This window comes from Prionailurus viverrinus, chromosome B3, assembly GCF_022837055.1.
Source record: "Prionailurus viverrinus isolate Anna chromosome B3, UM_Priviv_1.0, whole genome shotgun sequence".
NCBI lineage: Eukaryota > Metazoa > Chordata > Mammalia > Carnivora > Felidae > Prionailurus > Prionailurus viverrinus.
This window is the reverse complement of record NC_062566.1, coordinates 56,411,617-56,428,261: the sequence shown is the minus strand read 5'-3', so window position 1 is coordinate 56,428,261 and position 16,645 is coordinate 56,411,617. Positions and strand designations below refer to the sequence as shown.

General features: G+C 38.9%; 2 protein-coding genes and 1 non-coding gene across 11 annotated transcripts in view; 1 reads left to right on the top strand and 2 right to left on the bottom strand.

The window, feature by feature from the left end:
• TMEM87A (transmembrane protein 87A) overlaps nt 1-13,167 on the bottom strand; it is a 40,338-nt gene extending 27,171 nt beyond the window's left edge. The window contains exons 1-6 of one of the 2 annotated variants that reach the window (XM_047861229.1): nt 12,904-13,167; nt 11,582-11,642; nt 8,117-8,202; nt 5,149-5,262; nt 2,914-2,967; nt 2,793-2,837 (exon numbers count right to left, since the gene is read on the bottom strand). In XM_047861229.1, coding sequence (XP_047717185.1) covers nt 2,793-2,837; nt 2,914-2,967; nt 5,149-5,262; nt 8,117-8,202; nt 11,582-11,642; nt 12,904-13,059 — 516 coding nt within the window. In that variant the 5' untranslated portion in view covers nt 13,060-13,167. The remainder of the gene's footprint in view (nt 1-2,792; nt 2,838-2,913; nt 2,968-5,148; nt 5,263-8,116; nt 8,203-11,581; nt 11,643-12,903) is intronic. The other variant, XM_047861230.1, reaches the window with a different exon arrangement.
• Nucleotides 7,261-7,362, bottom strand: LOC125169152 (U6 spliceosomal RNA). Its single transcript, XR_007153485.1, has one exon. It is a non-coding gene; the product is annotated as a U6 spliceosomal RNA (small nuclear RNA).
• A 93-nt stretch (nt 13,168-13,260) lies between the features above and the next one.
• GANC (glucosidase alpha, neutral C) overlaps nt 13,261-16,645 on the top strand; it is a 75,483-nt gene continuing 72,098 nt past the window's right edge. For 2 of the 8 annotated variants that reach the window (XM_047861223.1, XM_047861225.1), the window contains exons 1-2: nt 13,263-14,174; nt 15,816-15,878. In XM_047861223.1, coding sequence (XP_047717179.1) covers nt 14,146-14,174; nt 15,816-15,878 — 92 coding nt within the window. In that variant the 5' untranslated portion in view covers nt 13,263-14,145. Of the gene's footprint in view, nt 14,175-15,815; nt 15,879-16,645 lie in introns of all 8 variants that reach the window. The other 6 variants (XM_047861222.1, XM_047861220.1, XM_047861221.1 and 3 more) reach the window with 6 other exon arrangements.

Genomic DNA, 16,645 nt, shown 5'->3' with positions numbered 1-16,645 from the left:
GGGCAATGAAACAATTCTGGTATATTGTAATGGGGAATATCTGTCATTTTACATTTGTTAAAAACCAAACACTGTACAACACAAAGAACTAAAGCAGCTAATGTAACTATGGACTTTGACTGGTAACAATGTGTCCACATTGGTTCATCAATTGTAACAAATGTGCCACAATGGTGCAGGAAGGCCATGGTGGGGAAGTTTGAGTGTGCATTTGTGGAGGCGGTATGTGGGAATCCTGCTTTTTGCTCAATTTAAGGAAAAAAACCTTTCTTAATATTTATTACTTTTGAGAAAGAGAGACAGAGCGTGAGCAGGGGAGGGGCCGAGAGAGACGGGGACACAGAATCTGAAACAGGCTCCAGGCTCTAAGCTGTCAGCAAATGATGTCTAGCTATATTTTTGTGCGCGTTTATGCTTTCTTAGCCTAAATTCCTAGAGGTGGAGTTGCTAGGTCCAAATGTATGCACATTTTATAAGTACTTTTCTTGTGCTTGTCTCAGTGCTCTGGAGAAAAATTGTAGCAGTTTATGGTCCCAAGAAAATAAGATTGAGCTTCCCTCTTTCCTCATACTGACTGTTATAATTTCAAATAGATTTTATACAGTTTGTCAAGTTAAATTGTTATAAATTGTATTTTTAAAAAATTGTTGTAAGTGAATATTTATTTATATGTATACAGGACATATGTAATTGTGCATTTTCAGTGGTCTTCTGTGCATAGCATTCTTTTTAATTCTTCTCAAGGCTTGAGCTCTGTTCCTAGTGATTAAAGCTGGCTGAAAGATGACCCTGTTGAATATCAAAGTAGTATTTGCAGGCATTTAGTCAGAGTATAGTCAAAAGAAGTTAAAAAACTATCTTTCGTCATTCTCCCTGAAAATTTGCCTAAGAGGAGAATAGTTTAATAATTCTATTTTTAAAGGGTTCTCACAAGTTTAGCACCTCTATCCCCTTTTATTAAAGCTCTGATAAGACATTTTTTAGACAAAGGGGCCTCTCCCTGCTGCCCCTACTCCCTAAAAACAGATTTAATGCTTTTATTAACTCAATTTTATGGTTCGATTTAAGCAATAATGTGATATATTTGCCATTATAATGTTTTTTAAATTAATAGATTTTTTTAGAGCAGCTTTAGCTTTATAAAAACATTGAGCAGGGGCTCCTGGGTGGATCAGTAGGTTAAGTGTCCAACTTTGGCTCAGGTAATGATCTAGCAGTCTATGAGTTTGAGCCCCTCGTCCAGCCCTGTGCTGACAGCTCAGGGTCTAGAGTCTGCTTCAGATTCTGTGTCACCCTCTCTCTTGGCCCCTCCCCTAATCGCACTCAGTCTCTCTCTCTCTCAAAAATAAATAAACATTAAAAAAAATTTTTTTAAGAAAAGCAAGCTTGTGGTGTTTTTGTTCATCCTCATCCCATGTCCCTCTTACAAGCTCCCTGAACCCAAAGTTCCCACAGCAGTAACAGCTGTGGAAAAACAGCAGTTTGGCAGCCATTGGAAAAAAACAGGAAAAGTTTGGAGATCCCCTAAAACCCAGGGCAGAACTGTCTGGCACTTATCTTTTATGCCCAGGGCTTATTTTTTATGACCTGATTCAACCTCATTCAGTGGAAAGGACCCTATACTCAGGGCACTGTCAAAGACTCTCAGCAGCAACTGTGAAAGATCATGGCTGCCCCAGGCAATGTTAGGAGGTGGGGCTATTGAGAGGCTGACTAAAAACTTAAAAGGAAAAATGGGGGGGGGGGGGGGGAGGCCTGGGTAGTTCAGTCAGTTTAGTGTCCAACTCTTGGCTTCAGCTCAGGTCATGATCTCCTGGTTCATAAGTTTGAGCTCCAGGGCTCCACACTTACAGTGCAGAGCCTGCTTGGGATTCTCTCTCTCCCTCTCTCTTTGCTGTTCCCCTGCCCACGCACTCTCTCAATATAAATAAATAAACTTAAAAAAAAAAAGTTCCTTCTTATTTACAAGTAACATTTATGGGGTGATAATTACAAAAACAAGACTGACTATAACAAATATGGAAAATACAGGAAACACAGAAGAAAATAGAAGTCACTCATAATATTATCCACAACCACCATTATTAACATTTTAGTGCTTAAGGTTTATTTATCTATTTATTTTTAGTAACCTCTACACCCAAAGTGGGATACAAACTCATGACCCTAAGATCAAGAATCACATGCTCTCGGGGCGCCTGGGTGGCTCAGTCGGTTGAGGGTCTGACTTCGACTCAGGTCATGATCTCACACTCATGGGTTTGAGCCCCGTGTCGGGCTCTGTGATGACAGCTCAGAGCCTGGGGTCTTGCTTCGGATTCTGTGTCTGCATCTCTCTCTGACCCTCCCCAACTGGCATTCTGTCTCTCTCTCTCAAAATAAATAAACATAATAAAAAAATTTTTTTTTTTAAAGAATCACACGCTCTACCAATGGAGCTACCCAGGTTCCCTAACATTTTGGTGTTTAAACCTCCATTTTTAGGTTTCCTTTTTAAATAGTAGGATACTGGGGTGCCTGGGTGGCTCAGTGGGTTGAGCGTCCAACTTTGGCTCAGGTCATGATCTCGCGGTCTGTAAGTTCGAGCTCCGTGTCGGGCTCTGTACAGCCAGCTCAAAGCCTGGAGCCTGCATCGGATTCTGCGTCTCCCTCTCTCTCTGCCCCTCCCCCACTCATGCTCTGTCTCTCTGTCTCAGAAATAAACATTAAATAGTAGGGTACCAAGATAATTCAACACAAATATAAGAAAACTGAAATATGTGTCAATGCCCCAAATTTCCTACTACACTTACAGTTTTGTCTCCAGTAAGAGTAAGGTTTGTTCCATTCTCCTTAGCCTAAACATTAAAAAAAGAAAGTTAATTTAGAATTTTTACTTTATGCTTAGAAATACATAACAATGAAAACAATTACCTCTTGTTTTTCTCCTAAGAGAGGCAATCGATGTACAAAATCCCCAGAAAAGCTCTATGAAAAAAACATAACATTAAAATTGTTTAATAGTAAAAAAAAAAAAAAAAAGTTCAAAACCTACAAAAACATGGTTGAAGCAAAATACACTGTAACACTAAATAATATGGCATTGACAGACAGAAGATTTCCAATTAACCACAAACAAGTGAGAACTAAAAACTACTATCAGACTAAACGGGCCACTCAATTTCTCTGTTAAGAATTAAAAATATTTATGAATAAAAAAACCTTAAAACAGAAGACATATGCTTAGGATAGAGAGATCTTATGGTTCCCTCTCTTGCCTCATATGAGAAAAATATGGCTCAAAGCTATCAAGCTTTAGATACAGAAATGGAATTTCAACTTAGAATTTTTTTTTAATGTTTATTTTTATTTTTGAGAGAGAGTGAGAGACAGTGTGTGAGTGGAGGAGGGGCAGAGTGAGAGGGAGGCAGAATCTGAAGCAGGGTCCAGGCCCTGAGCTGTCAGCACTGAGCCCAACGCGGGGCTTGAACCCACAAACCCTGAGATCATGACCTGAGCTGAAGTCAGACGCTTAACTAAGTCACCCAGGCGCCCCTCAACTTAGGATTTCTAACTCTTGGGTCTACTGCTCCTTCCACCACAACACTCTCCATGCCTATAAAAAACCACACTAATGTTTTCTTGCCAGGTATCAGCAGATGAAGCATTCTCCTTCCTGAGTAATTAGAGCATGTATTCCAATTCTGTTACATTAGACTGAAGAAGGAGAGGTAACCTTACCAGTAGGGATAATATGCTAAGACCCTGGAAAGATTATAGCAGATCTAAAAGCAGTGAACCTAGGGCAACAGTATACAGCAGGTAGCTTTCCATGATCAAATCTAAGAAAGGCCAGCCAATCCTCCCAAGCTAGGGGATAAACCTATAAAAACTAAATGAAAGCCCCCTAACTAACATCACATTTTTTCCAGCTTTCTTATTCTATCATTTTAAAGATATCTTCTTTCTCCTCCAAATCCATAAAATCTAAGCTATGACAAGAACTCAATTATCAACTGTTATAGTTCAATTATCAATTTTATTTCATTTGCTTATCAATTACTAGTTATTAAAGTCTCATCAACAAACTTTATTTCTAGTAACTGGACAGAAAACTTAGCGTTCCGTGAATGCTTTGCCTCTTCAAGGCAATTTGCTAAATATTCTGAAGCAGTATTCAAATGTAGTAAGAACAAAGAAAAGGCTACAGTTAATAATAACTATTTTCGACACCTATAAAACATGTAATTTTTCTATCAAAAAACTGGCATCATATTCTATTTCTAAGAAAAAAGATTTTAGAATCAAAATTCCACTTACGTGATTACATATATGTAAGCATTAAAAATACATATTATTCACCTCTTCCCCTTGACTCAAAAAAAGTTGAGTTCAGGCCTGTAACAATAAAATCTAGAAACACTGGTATTTCTGGGAATGTATCAATTAAACGAGATCACAAAAGAACTGAAAAACTGCAAGTTTCAAATGTCTACCAGTGGATGAATGGATAAAGAAAATGTGGTATACATGTACAATGAACTATTATTCAGCCTTAAAAAGGAATTAAGTGGATACATGCTATATGGAGGAAGTTTGAAAACATCCTGCTAAGGGAAAGAAGACAAATATTGTATGATTCCACTTCTGTGAAGTATCTAGAATAGTGAAACTCATGGAGAAAAAGCAGAGTAGTTGTTACCAGCGATGTGAGGGGAGGGGGTGTTATTGTTTAATGATTATGAAGTATCAGTTTGGGATGATGAGAAAGTTCTAGAGATGACTAGTATACCACTAGCCATCTCCAGAACTTGCATTGCATCACTTCTCGGCCTTTTGGCTAAGATCAAGTGCAGAACTTGCATTGCACAACAGTGCAAATGTAATTCATACCCTTGAATGGCACACTTGAAAATAGGTAAAATGGTAAATTTTACTTATATTTTACCATAATAAAAAATAGGGATTTGCTTTTTACACACAAAGGAAAGCACATCCTCTTTTTGATGAGATAAATATTAAGTGGCTGAATGTGCAATTAACAGAACATGCTTCTAACTTATTTCTGTCAGAACAAAGAATTCAGAAGTGGGAAATGGAGATCACCAAATATGGAGGTATTATGTAGTTTATCTCTTCTATTTCCCTCCAACCACTATCAAACATTACCTGTGTTTTAAAGAGCTCACTGCAGTTCTGAAACAATTTTGATGATGTCTGGTATTTCCCAGACAAGCCTTTTTTTTCCTTAAGGTTTTCCAAATATGTCTCCACTTCTTCTGCCTGGAAAAACAAGAGGAAATACAATGCACACAACTTACTTTTCACAAGTAAAGTATTTAGAAGATAACAGATAGATTTCCTATAGGGCAGGTACAGTTTTGGGTTTGCTATTTTAAAAACTTACAACATCAAATAAAAACTGTAATAATGTCCAAGAATCTAACGGTATTGGACTCTAACATACAGAATTCTCCCTTTTTTTCTAAGCTCCAGTTTTGCATCTCCAACTATCTGCTTGTCATTTCTGTAATTCTGTCCTATGGCAACCCAAGATAATTTTGACATTCTTAACTTGTATTGCCTATCTGGGGATCTGCTAAGCTCTTGACCAGCTTATCACAAGTTTCAAACGTATGAAGTTTTTAACTGTAAATTCAACTAGTGATGAAGAGAAACATCAATAATGCTTCAAACTACATTCTGGACATATTATCATCTCTCTAAGTTCTTCCATCCTTTTAGTCCTCATCATTATCAGTCATACCCAACATTGTATAACAAGAGCAAAAAACAAATCAACACCACAAAAAAGATAATGTAAAACCCTAACACAAGGCAGAAATTCAAAATGCTTAAGGTTTGAAAAACCAAGTGAATGGCAGATATTTTTTAAAGACCAGTTAGATTATCTTCGGAAAGGAAGAGAATAACAAATGGAGAACAGAAACGGAATGAAAAAGGCCTGAAAAATCCACCCTGGAGCCATATATCTTCAGTGCCCAAGTACAGTGTACTATGTCAATTGTGAAATGAGGTCTAAAACTATTTCCATACTACTAATAAAATAATAATGTTATTTGCCTTGTACTGATAATGCAAAGTAATGATGAATAAAATTGCTGCCCCTTATCAGGAACCAAGGCAGTGGCACCTAATTATACCAGTCGTCATTGTAGTCAGTCACAAACTTACAGCTTAAAAAATAATTTTAAATACCAGTTTTACATAAGAATGCTTCACTAAAGCAGCAAAAATTATTAATATTATTAAATCTGGACTGTGAGCACATGCCTTTTTAAATATTCTATGAGACAAAACGGAAAACATGCAAAATACTATAAATGACTGTCTTGAGATAAAACACTTTACAACTATTTTGACTTACAACCTAAGCTATCCACTTTTTTCATTTACCTAAAAGCATAACTGACAAACTAGTTATTCACACTTGGTTATTTGGGAAATATTTTCTTGAAAATGGGCAAAGGAAGGCTGTCACTTCAAGGACAACACCTGACAGTATTATTGCCAATGACAAAATTTGAACTTCCAAGCCAAAACTGCACTTCGGAAAACGTATCTTCCTCACCATGAGCTCAACAGCCTCTAGTACTTAAGGAGTTTCTGATGTGACAGAGGGTGATGCTAACAAATATAACTTCAAGTTAATTGTAAAATGAGGTAGTATTTGAAAGAATGATAAAAATCAGTCAACAAATATTTTCTAAATAAACCCTGTTACAAAATCAGACATGGATAAAAGACCACAGTGCATGACACACCAACTCACTTAGTAGAAAAAGAACCCACTGATACGGTTTCAGATTCCACACTGCCACCAACCTTTAAGAAACTCTCTCTACTTGTTATGTGTTGGTACAGGATCAAAAAACAGTATCTACAATTATCTGAAAACACTATTAAGATATCATTCTCTTTTCCAACTATGTATCTGTGTGAGGCCACATTTCAACCAAAATAATATATCACAATAAACTGAAGAAGATATAAGAATCCAGCTGTCTTCAATTATCCAACATTAAGTGAAAGGCGCTGCAAAAATACAAAGTAATACCACTCTTCTACGTTTCTGAAAAAGACATTTTTATTTATTGTTTTATTTTTAACATAAAAAAACGTTTTTCACGTTAACATGCAATGGTTTATTATTGCTATTTTAAAATAAATTAACAAACATTTTTTGTATTTTGTGTTTTAAGTTCTAATACGGTAACCCACATGAACGAAGGCTTTTTGGAGACTGCAGTAATGGTTTTTTTAAATATTCAACGCTTCACGAATTTGTGTGTCATCCTTGTGCAGGGGCCGTGCTAATGTTCTCTGTGTTGTTCCAATTTTAGTATATGTGCTTGTTAGAAGGTGGGGGAGGGACAGTAAAGTACCCCCCAAATTGAGAAAGTATTTTAAGACCAGAAAACAAAGCGGGCGACTCTCTACAGTTTATGCAGAGTTTTATTCGGGGTAACTTACTGACAGGGGGAGGGAAATGGGCAGAGTATGATTCACGGCAGCTGCAGTTATTCTCCACAAAGTCCAGACCTTAGTCCACAGATTTTATACAGTGAGGGGACACACAAAAGGACACTGTAGTGAGATCAAAGGGCTCCCATGTACCTCCAAAGGGCTTGCATGCATCTAATTAAAAGCTAAGCATTAATTAGATCTTGTGGCACCAACTGCGCATCAGGAGGGGGAAAGACTATGTCATCTCTAACAGATGAATGGAAGGCCAAAACAAGGCTTCCCCTGTCCCAGCCTTGGTGGACATTTTTAAGGTATGTATATTCATCTCCAAGGGGTCTGGAACACGTAGCCCCTCAAGAGAGGTAATCAAACACACATGAACAAGATGGAGGGCCAAAGATAGAGTCAGCACTGTCAGCACTTCTACAGTGCTGCCAAAGTAAGCAAGATTCTGCAGTAATTTTTAAGGATTGAGACCAAAAAGTTTGTGAATTGCTAGTACAGTAAGCCTATAAATTGGGAAGCACAGATTCTAACTTCAGCTTGTCTCCTACCTCCTCCTAGCTATGTGACACTCCTCCCTCTATCAGGTTAGGACCTGATGATATCTAAAGTCCAAGAAAAAGTTTGTTAATCTTATATTCCTTACCTTGAAGTTGTAGATTTCATTGTAACAATCAGCACTTTTCAGATACCAGGTTATATTCAAAGATACCTCACAAGGTTCTCCATCAACTATAAAAGAAGAAAACTTTGTGAATAAAGATGAGTCCCAAACAAAGCATTTTTCCTAAACTGTTACCACACACCTTATTTTTTCCTGCTAAATTTAGATACTCAAAGACCATCCCTTCTCCAAACTTGAGGTAATGAAATAATTTATGTAAAATAACTGGATATTCTTCAGCTAAAAGTCAGTACTGTTATTCACAAAAGAACAGTCTTTGACCTGCTTAAGTTTATCTACTTTTATGCCTTAAAACCTCAGTTTCTGGTTCTCTGCTAGGAAAAACCTGGAAGTGACAAAGCAGTCCTAAGTTAAAACCACTCTTCTATTATCATTCAAATATTTACTGAGCAGAGCACTTAAGTATACAAAGCTAACTGACAGTAAGCCAGAAGAGACTAGGACCCTTAAAAGGCTACATTCTAGGGGCGCCTGGGTGGCGCAGTCGGTTAAGCGTCCGACTTCAGCCAGGTCACGATCTCGCGGTCCGTGAGTTCGAGCCCCGCGTCAGGCTCTGGGCTGATGGCTCAGAGCCCGGAGCCTGTTTCCGATTCTGTGTCTCCCTCTCTCTCTTCCCCTCCCCCGTTCATGCTCTGTCTCTCTCTGTCCCAAAAATAAATAAACTTTGGAAAAAAAAAAAAAGACTACATTCTAGCTGGAAAGACAAGGAATAACATTAGGGACATCACAAAGCAGTACTCAAAGCTTTACTGAGGGGAAAAATTAATGGCTTAGACTTTGAAAGATACCAAACTGGACTACAAGACAAAGAACTACAAACAAAAAGCAAACCTGGCTGGGGAAGGCAGAAGAGCAAAAGCAACACCGAAAGAGCATTAGACTCTCCAAAACCCACCTTAAGAGAAGCCTCAAGGAACTTCACGAAATCATAGTGGCTGCGTAACTCATTAAACGTAGTTTGGAACACAATGTTCTAGTGGACCAATGCATTAGTCTGAAGATTTGAGAGTATAAATCTGACTATATGACTGATCAGCTGTCCCACCTGGAAGTCAGCTTACCTTTGATTGCAGCTGCACTATGGAACTCTAAGATACCTGCTTTATGTACATATGACAAAGATAAACATGACAGCATCTAGGATCTAATTTTGATTAACGTAAGACGGGCACCTAATATTTGTTTTATTTTCTCAAATTAATTTTCAAGTGACACACTTTTTTTTACAAGGTTCAATTAAAATACACAAAACTCAGGGCGCCTGGGTGGCGCAGTCGGTTAAGCGTCCGACTTCAGCCAGGTCACGATCTTGCAGTCCGTGAGTTCGAGCCCCGCGTCGGGCTCTGGGCTGATGGCTCAGAGCCTGGAGCCTGTTTCCAATTCTGTGTCTCCCTCTCTCTCTGCCCTTCCCCCGTTCATGCTCTGTCTCTCTCTGTCCCAAAAATAAATAAACGTTGAAAAAAAAAATTTTTTTTAAATACACAAAACTCTGTAATGCCTAGGTGGCACAGTTGGTTAATCATCTGACTCTTGATTTCAGCTCAGGTCACGATCTCTTGGTTCATGGGTTCAAGCCCCATGTCGGGCTCTGTGCTGACAGTGCAGAGCCCGCTTGGGATTCTGTCTCCTTCTCTCTCTGCCCCTCCCTGACTTGCCAATACGTGTGTGCGTGAGCGCTCTTTCTCTCAAAATAAATAAATAAACAAGAAATAAACATTAAAAAAAAAAGTTTAAAAATACACAAAACTCTGATGTGCTGAATAGAATTTACAGAAATGATAAAAAGGATATTGCAATCTCAATATAAACTACTCAGAAGAACCATACCAAGGAGAGATTAAACAGAAGCTAATAAGAAAATCCCCTAAAAGAAGATCTGCAGGAAAACCTGGCTGCAAAAATACTATTATGTTAAAAAACACCATTCAGAACTTTGAATGGTTAGATTTAAGAGACAAAAATGGTCCTAGCAATTTCATGGAAAGCTATTTACCATACGCCCAAAAGTATAAAATCAGAGTCAAGGCATATGTGAGAAAGCAGAGAAGTAACAAAATGAGAGATAATGTGATTTTCAGGGGCTTCAAATTCTCCAAAAATATGAAATGCAGATACTACAAAATATGCAGCTTGTGCAACTTGACAAAGCACCATTTGATCAAAATACAGGTAAGAAAAGACTACACATAATAAAAAGGTAGAACAGCATGCAAGTTGTCAAGCTATCTCAAAAGACCAAAAACACTGTTCTCCCTGAGAGTTACTCGTATCTAGCACACCAACCTCTTAAGACTGACCAGTTTGTCAGAGTAATGTAATTTAAACCAAATTGAAGTCATTAGTCAAGAGATTGTATTTTCATGGATATAGTCTTCTCTTCATAGAAATTCTATAGGTCCCCTTCACTCCCACTAAACTGTAAGCTCAGTGAGAGGGCCTTTTCTATCATTTTCCTACTGTCTAAAACAGTGCTTCACATAATAGGTTGTTAGTAAGTACACACTAGATGATTAAAACAATAAAATCATCCAATTAAAACTTACAACTTTGCACTTTCATAAAGAAAGATGTGCATAGAAGCACATACGGATGACCCGAACTTTTTTTAAATAATGTTTTTTAATTTATTTATTTTTGAAAGAGAGACAGAGCAGAGGGAGGGACAGAGAAGGAGATAGAGAATCTGAAGCAGACTCCAGGCTCTGAGCTGTCAGCACAGAGCCCAACGCGGGGCTCAAACCCACGAGCCGTGAGATCATGACCTGAGCCAAAGTCAGATGCTCAACTGACTAAGCCACCCGGGGAACCGAGCTGAACTTTTATCCCTGATCTTGAAATAGAGCTATCCATGATCATTTATTCCCTAAAATAAAACCATTTTCAAAAATAAAAGGAAGCTTTTCTTAAATGTGCAATGGGAAATTCTGGATTCAGATACAGTGGTTTTCTCACTGGACAGACTGGTTTAATTCCATGTAATCCCTACTTCCTGATAATATCTTTGAGCTTCCTCTTCCAAAGATCTAAATAGCAAAATACTCCTTCTGTAAACAAAGGATCACTGAACATATTCGTGCAGAGCCAAAGGTCTGACACCTAAGTCATTTGTTCAGTAAATACCTAACAAGCACACAAAAGCAAAATTGGTGGTATCTAACAGAGGGCAGATTAAAATACCATCAGACATAATTTGTCTAACTGTAAAGTGTAAACACCAGAAAAACAAGAGAAGAAAATAAAGTTCACACAAGTATTCTGAAGATTACTCAGGGGAAAGACCTTACTTATACTACGTGTTTATGCCTAGAAAATGCCAGGCTACTAAATTTCAAAACTTATGTTTAGAGAAGATCAGAGATAGAAAATAGGTAATTTAAAAGTTTAAAGATCACTCAAATAAAAACTTCATGAAATGCAAAAACTCACATTTCAGGAAGATAGTGGTATTTTTGAACAGGATCTTTCCAAAACTAAAATAATTTTTCCCCTGCAAAGATAAAGGAGAGAAAGATAATTAGCATAGATCACTTTAATTCCCAAGGCAGAATATAACTGTTAAAAAAACCTAAATTTATAAAATGTTTAAGTTAGTTTTCTGAACAACAAAATCGATATCCTTCCTTTTAGTAAAATTCAACCATATCCAAAGTGCAGAATTTTGTAGCTTGGTGCAGAGACATGATTTTTCCTCCACAGGCCATGAAGCAAGGACTCTAGAAAAGAAACTGCTAGAAATCCCAACTTAAATCTTCACGGGAGGCACTCCTTAATTAGTTCATTCGCTTTACTCACTAATCACTGTTCAGAATAACCAATCATTTCCTCAAGTAAACTATGAGCAGACAGATTTAACTATTAACCATTTTAGTAACAATAGCTAAAATTCAGAACCTGAAGATCTTCACCAAACGAACAAAAGCTATAATGCTTGCCATATAAAAGCACAAATAAGATTTGGACATTACAACCAGTGAGCAAAGCAGAATCAAACAGAAAGGCCACCGTGGTTTCAATAGGACTATTGCTTTTCGGCATTTCCTGCGTGCATCCGATTTTTGTGAGCTCACAGGACTATAAAAACTCGTACTTCCAATGAGGTGTAAAGGAGTGAGGTGGGGAACAGAAAGGGTCAACCTATCTAGTAAGTTGTCCAAAAGACAGCCTACGTTTACCATGTCAAATTTTAGAACACAATTTCTACCACTTCAGCCATTCTCATTTTAGAATATACTTTTTAAATGCCTAGGCTTCCTCATCACACAAGGCTTAGAACAACCATTCGAAAGTGCAAAGGAAATCAAACAACTTCGTAAGTACAATCATCCAGTAACAAAAAGTGCAAAGGGAAAAAGTGATAAAGACACCCATAAACAGATCTCTCTCATCCAACCTGGGGTCACTGGATTCTGTGAAACTTCAGCTGAAAGGGAAACCGTTCTCCACCTATCATCCATCAACTTTACACGTCTCACGTAAGGCACTGAAAGTTCTGACTTAGCTGATAAGAAACCATTCCACCATTCTTCTCCGCTCCTGAAGCGGCTCTGGCACTCCGGCTAACCTACCCACAGAAGTGCACGGCTTTCCGCTCCAGTGTAATGGATCCTTGCTATCCAGCGACACAGATGCTCCAGGCAATTCCACCCCTTTTGAAGCGGACTTTTGCGGAACCTTCATGGACCCCTAGGGCCGCCGTAGCCCCACCCCTTGCTCGTCCAGGCTCAGTTGCTTCTGAAGTGAACACTCACCGACGGTATCGGAATGTGCCACTTGGATCGGTCAGCAGCAGCGACAGGTGCCGGTCCTACACCAAGGAGCGACAATGGGGACGGCTGAGCCCCCAAAAGAAGAAGAATGACAGGCAGCACCTGCAGCCACGCAGCCGCCGCCATCTTCACAGCCATGGAGCGCCTACCGAAAGCATTTCACCGTCTTCCGGTTCGCCCCGCCCTCTTCCGGCTCTCCTCTGGGGGCGGGATCATCCGGGTCCTCGAAACCTAGCGGGGCTTGTTTGTTTTTCCGCCCAGCAGCCCCTCCCTAAGCCTGTCGTCACGGTCTCGTGTGAGGTTTAGAGCAGAAAGCGCAGGCGTCGTCCTGTCGTAATCTGGTCACCTTGGAGTGTTAAGATGTTAATCAAAAGCCACCTCCGCGTAGGTCTGCTTTTCTCCTCTCTCCCGCCCCTTAAAGGGGCTGGGGATTTTAAGCAAGCACCTCGTGTAGCGTTTGGCTCTCTCCTCTCGTTCGCCCCCGCCTCTCATACCTTCTAAGTCAAAGTGAGACGCGGGGTCCAGAAGTCTGGGAAAGCCGTAAGTCTGACTGCCTCCTTGGCAGGTAGTAGTGAGTTCTTGGTTTCTGGAGGTTTTTAAGCAAGGACTGGAATTTGGCAGTGGTGTAGTATAAGCACTTCCTAAGCTGTATCTACTGTACTAGATAAGCCCTTAAAAAAAATCGTTGTAGCCCTGAAAAGCATGATGGTGCAGTAGAATTTGTCTGGAGAACATCCACCTTCAGTACAGAGCAGTCCGGCACTTTCAACTTAAAACTAAAAACGGAAAGAGTGGGCCAGTTTTCAGTATCTGTGGCGTGAGGGTCACTGAAATAAACCTGCAGACGTTTGACCTGGGCCGGGCAAGCAGTCTCTGTACTACCTGGTTCTCACGCTCTAGATTTTTATCCTCTAGAGCTCTTTGAGTACACGCCCCCTCCGCTACAAAGACAGTTGCGGTTCCTAATGAAAGCACTTCCTTGTTGGCACTCATAAACAAGAAAATTTTGTCAAATCTCCGTAGAAACGCTAGTTTGGGCCTGGAAACCCCAAGAGTACGTGTAGTTTTGCCACTTCTTAAGGACCTGGGAAGGACTCCATTTTCCAAGAACTTGATGGTGGTGAAGTGCTGGTTGTAATTTAGAAAGACTGCCCTTCAGTGTTTTAAAAACACCGCTTGGCGTTGGCCTAAGAGCTGAGAGCCGGTCCGACGGGCTGGGAAGCCATGGAAGCTGCTGGGAAAGAGGAAATCAGGTAAAGGCCCCCTGGTCCTGCAGGGACTGACTTCAGACAGTAGGGAATAGATAGTACCCGAAAGTACCTTTGAAAGCAACATTAGGTTTGAAGGTTTTATTGATTGTTTGAATGGCCTCTTATTTGCATGTTGGATATTTGTATTTAATCTTTACCAGTTGTCTCAATTCCCCAGGGAATTAGTTGATATAGCTAGTCCCTCACAAAATATTTTCAGGATGGTTTACAGAACAGTGGAAGAATTGTGATCAGAACCCTAACATGAATTTCAGGCTACACCCCCATCTTCCTATATTATTACAGAGTTCATTCTTCAAAGCTGAAAAGCAAGGATTGCAAATTTCTCTAATCTTTGCACGCTTGATTAAAGGAAACAGTGACACAGACTATGTTAGTGAAAGATTTGATTACTTCCAAGAAAACAACTTTTTAGTACAGCCAAGTGTATCTGTGTGGGCTTGTTTTCATAATATCTTGAAATTTGTGTTCAATCATAGTTTCCTACATAATCATAGACATGCTGATTACAGCCGTATTCAGCAATATGTCTGCTTGAAGGCAAGTGTGTGTTTTTTTTCGTTTTATAGCCTAGAGTTGTTTTAATCATACGGAGGCTAATTTATTTTTTTTAAGACTTTTTTTTTTTTTCGAGAGAGAGACAGACACAGAGATAGAGCATGAGCGGGGGAGGGGCAAAGAGAAAGGGAGACACAGAACCAGAAGCAGGCTACAGGCTCTGAGCTGTCAGCACAGAGCCCAACGTGGGGCTCAAACTTGGTAACAGCAAGATCGTGACCTGGGCCGAAGTTGGATGCTCAACTGACTAAGCCACCTGGGCGGCCCCAAGATTTTAGTTTTAAGTAATCTCTATGTCCCACATGGGGCTCGAACTCACAACCCCAAGATCAAGAGTTGCATGCTCCACTGAATGAGCCAGCCAGGTGTCCCTGGAGGATAATTTAAATACATATACTCAAGTAGCAATATATATGCATCTTGTTCGTGTTCTATTCCAGAAACAGCTCTTCTGCGAACTTGGTTTGTTAAAAATTGGCTCTTAGATTGTCAACATTATCTTAGAAAGTAACAGATTTTCCTCCTACATCTGTTTCTGTTTTTACTCTAGCCCCTTGCACATACCTCTAATAAAGCATTTGTCAGGTTGATTCATGCTTCTTTGCTAGGCTCTTGCAGGAAGCTCTGACACAGTCCTCCATATCTTCCTCAGAACCCAGCACTCAGTAAGAATATTCTGCAAATATTTTGTTGAAAAAATGAGTGGATTATTTTTGTTTTTGTGGGTTGTTTTTTTTGTGTGTGCTTTTGTTCCTTCCTATTTTATTGTTGTAGTCATAGCCTTCAGTCATTATTTTAAAAGAACCCTTCCTCATAAGTGACAATACTCTTCTTCCAGTGCTTTCAGAGTAATCCCAGAACTTGATATTTTGTTGTTTACCTTGAGTGATTTACAAAAGGATGTTATTCTGCAGCACACATGCTATCATGTTAGGTTATGGCCATGACACAATTTTGCATTGCAAAAGTTCATCACCCACGTTCATGCTACAGTTAGAGAAGGAACAAAAATTGGATTCACAAACCTTGTGGAAAGTAAGTTTCTTAAAATGTCTTTTTATTTAGTGTTGAAGATGAAGCTGTGGATAAAAACATTTTCAAAGACTGCAGCAAGATTGCTTTCTACAGGTAAGGAGAGGAAATAATATTACCTAGATCAAAACATTGCAATATTGTAATGTCTATAGGCTTCCTAAGGAAAGAATCAGTTAGGAAATACAGTCATTAAGAAATTCATTGGACAGGAGACCTTCACCTTTATACACTCACTACTATGTTATTTAAATTTCTTAATAAATTTATATTTTAAAAGTGTTTATGGCTTTGAATAGATAGTACTTTTACATATTTCAAAAGTCAAATAATATAAAAAGATATTCTTTGAAGAGTGTTACCCCCATGGTTGTCCCCTGCCACCCTATTCCACATCTTGTCCCTCTGAATAACCAGATTTGTCAATTTCTTATTTATCCTCCTGTTATTTCTTTTCATAAATACATTTATTCCTATATCACTGCCCTTCTTATACCAAGTAGCTTCCTATATATGCTGTTATGCGCTTCTTTTTTTTTAATGCTAAGTAGTTTATCCTGAGTATGTAGAGACTGTTCTCCCTTTTTATAGATGTATAGTATTCCATTGGGTAGCCGTACTCTAATATATTCAGTCTTCTTCCTATTGCTAGATCCTTGAGTTGTTTTTAATCTTTCAGCTATAAAATGACTGCCACAATGAAAAACTATATATATGTCACTTCCTATACATGCATAAGTATTTATAGGATTAATTTCCAGGAATGGGATGACTGGGTCAAAGAATAAATGCACTTAAAATTTTAACTATTACCAGATACCCCTCATAGGGTTTGTACTGTTTTGTACTCTCATCACCACTGT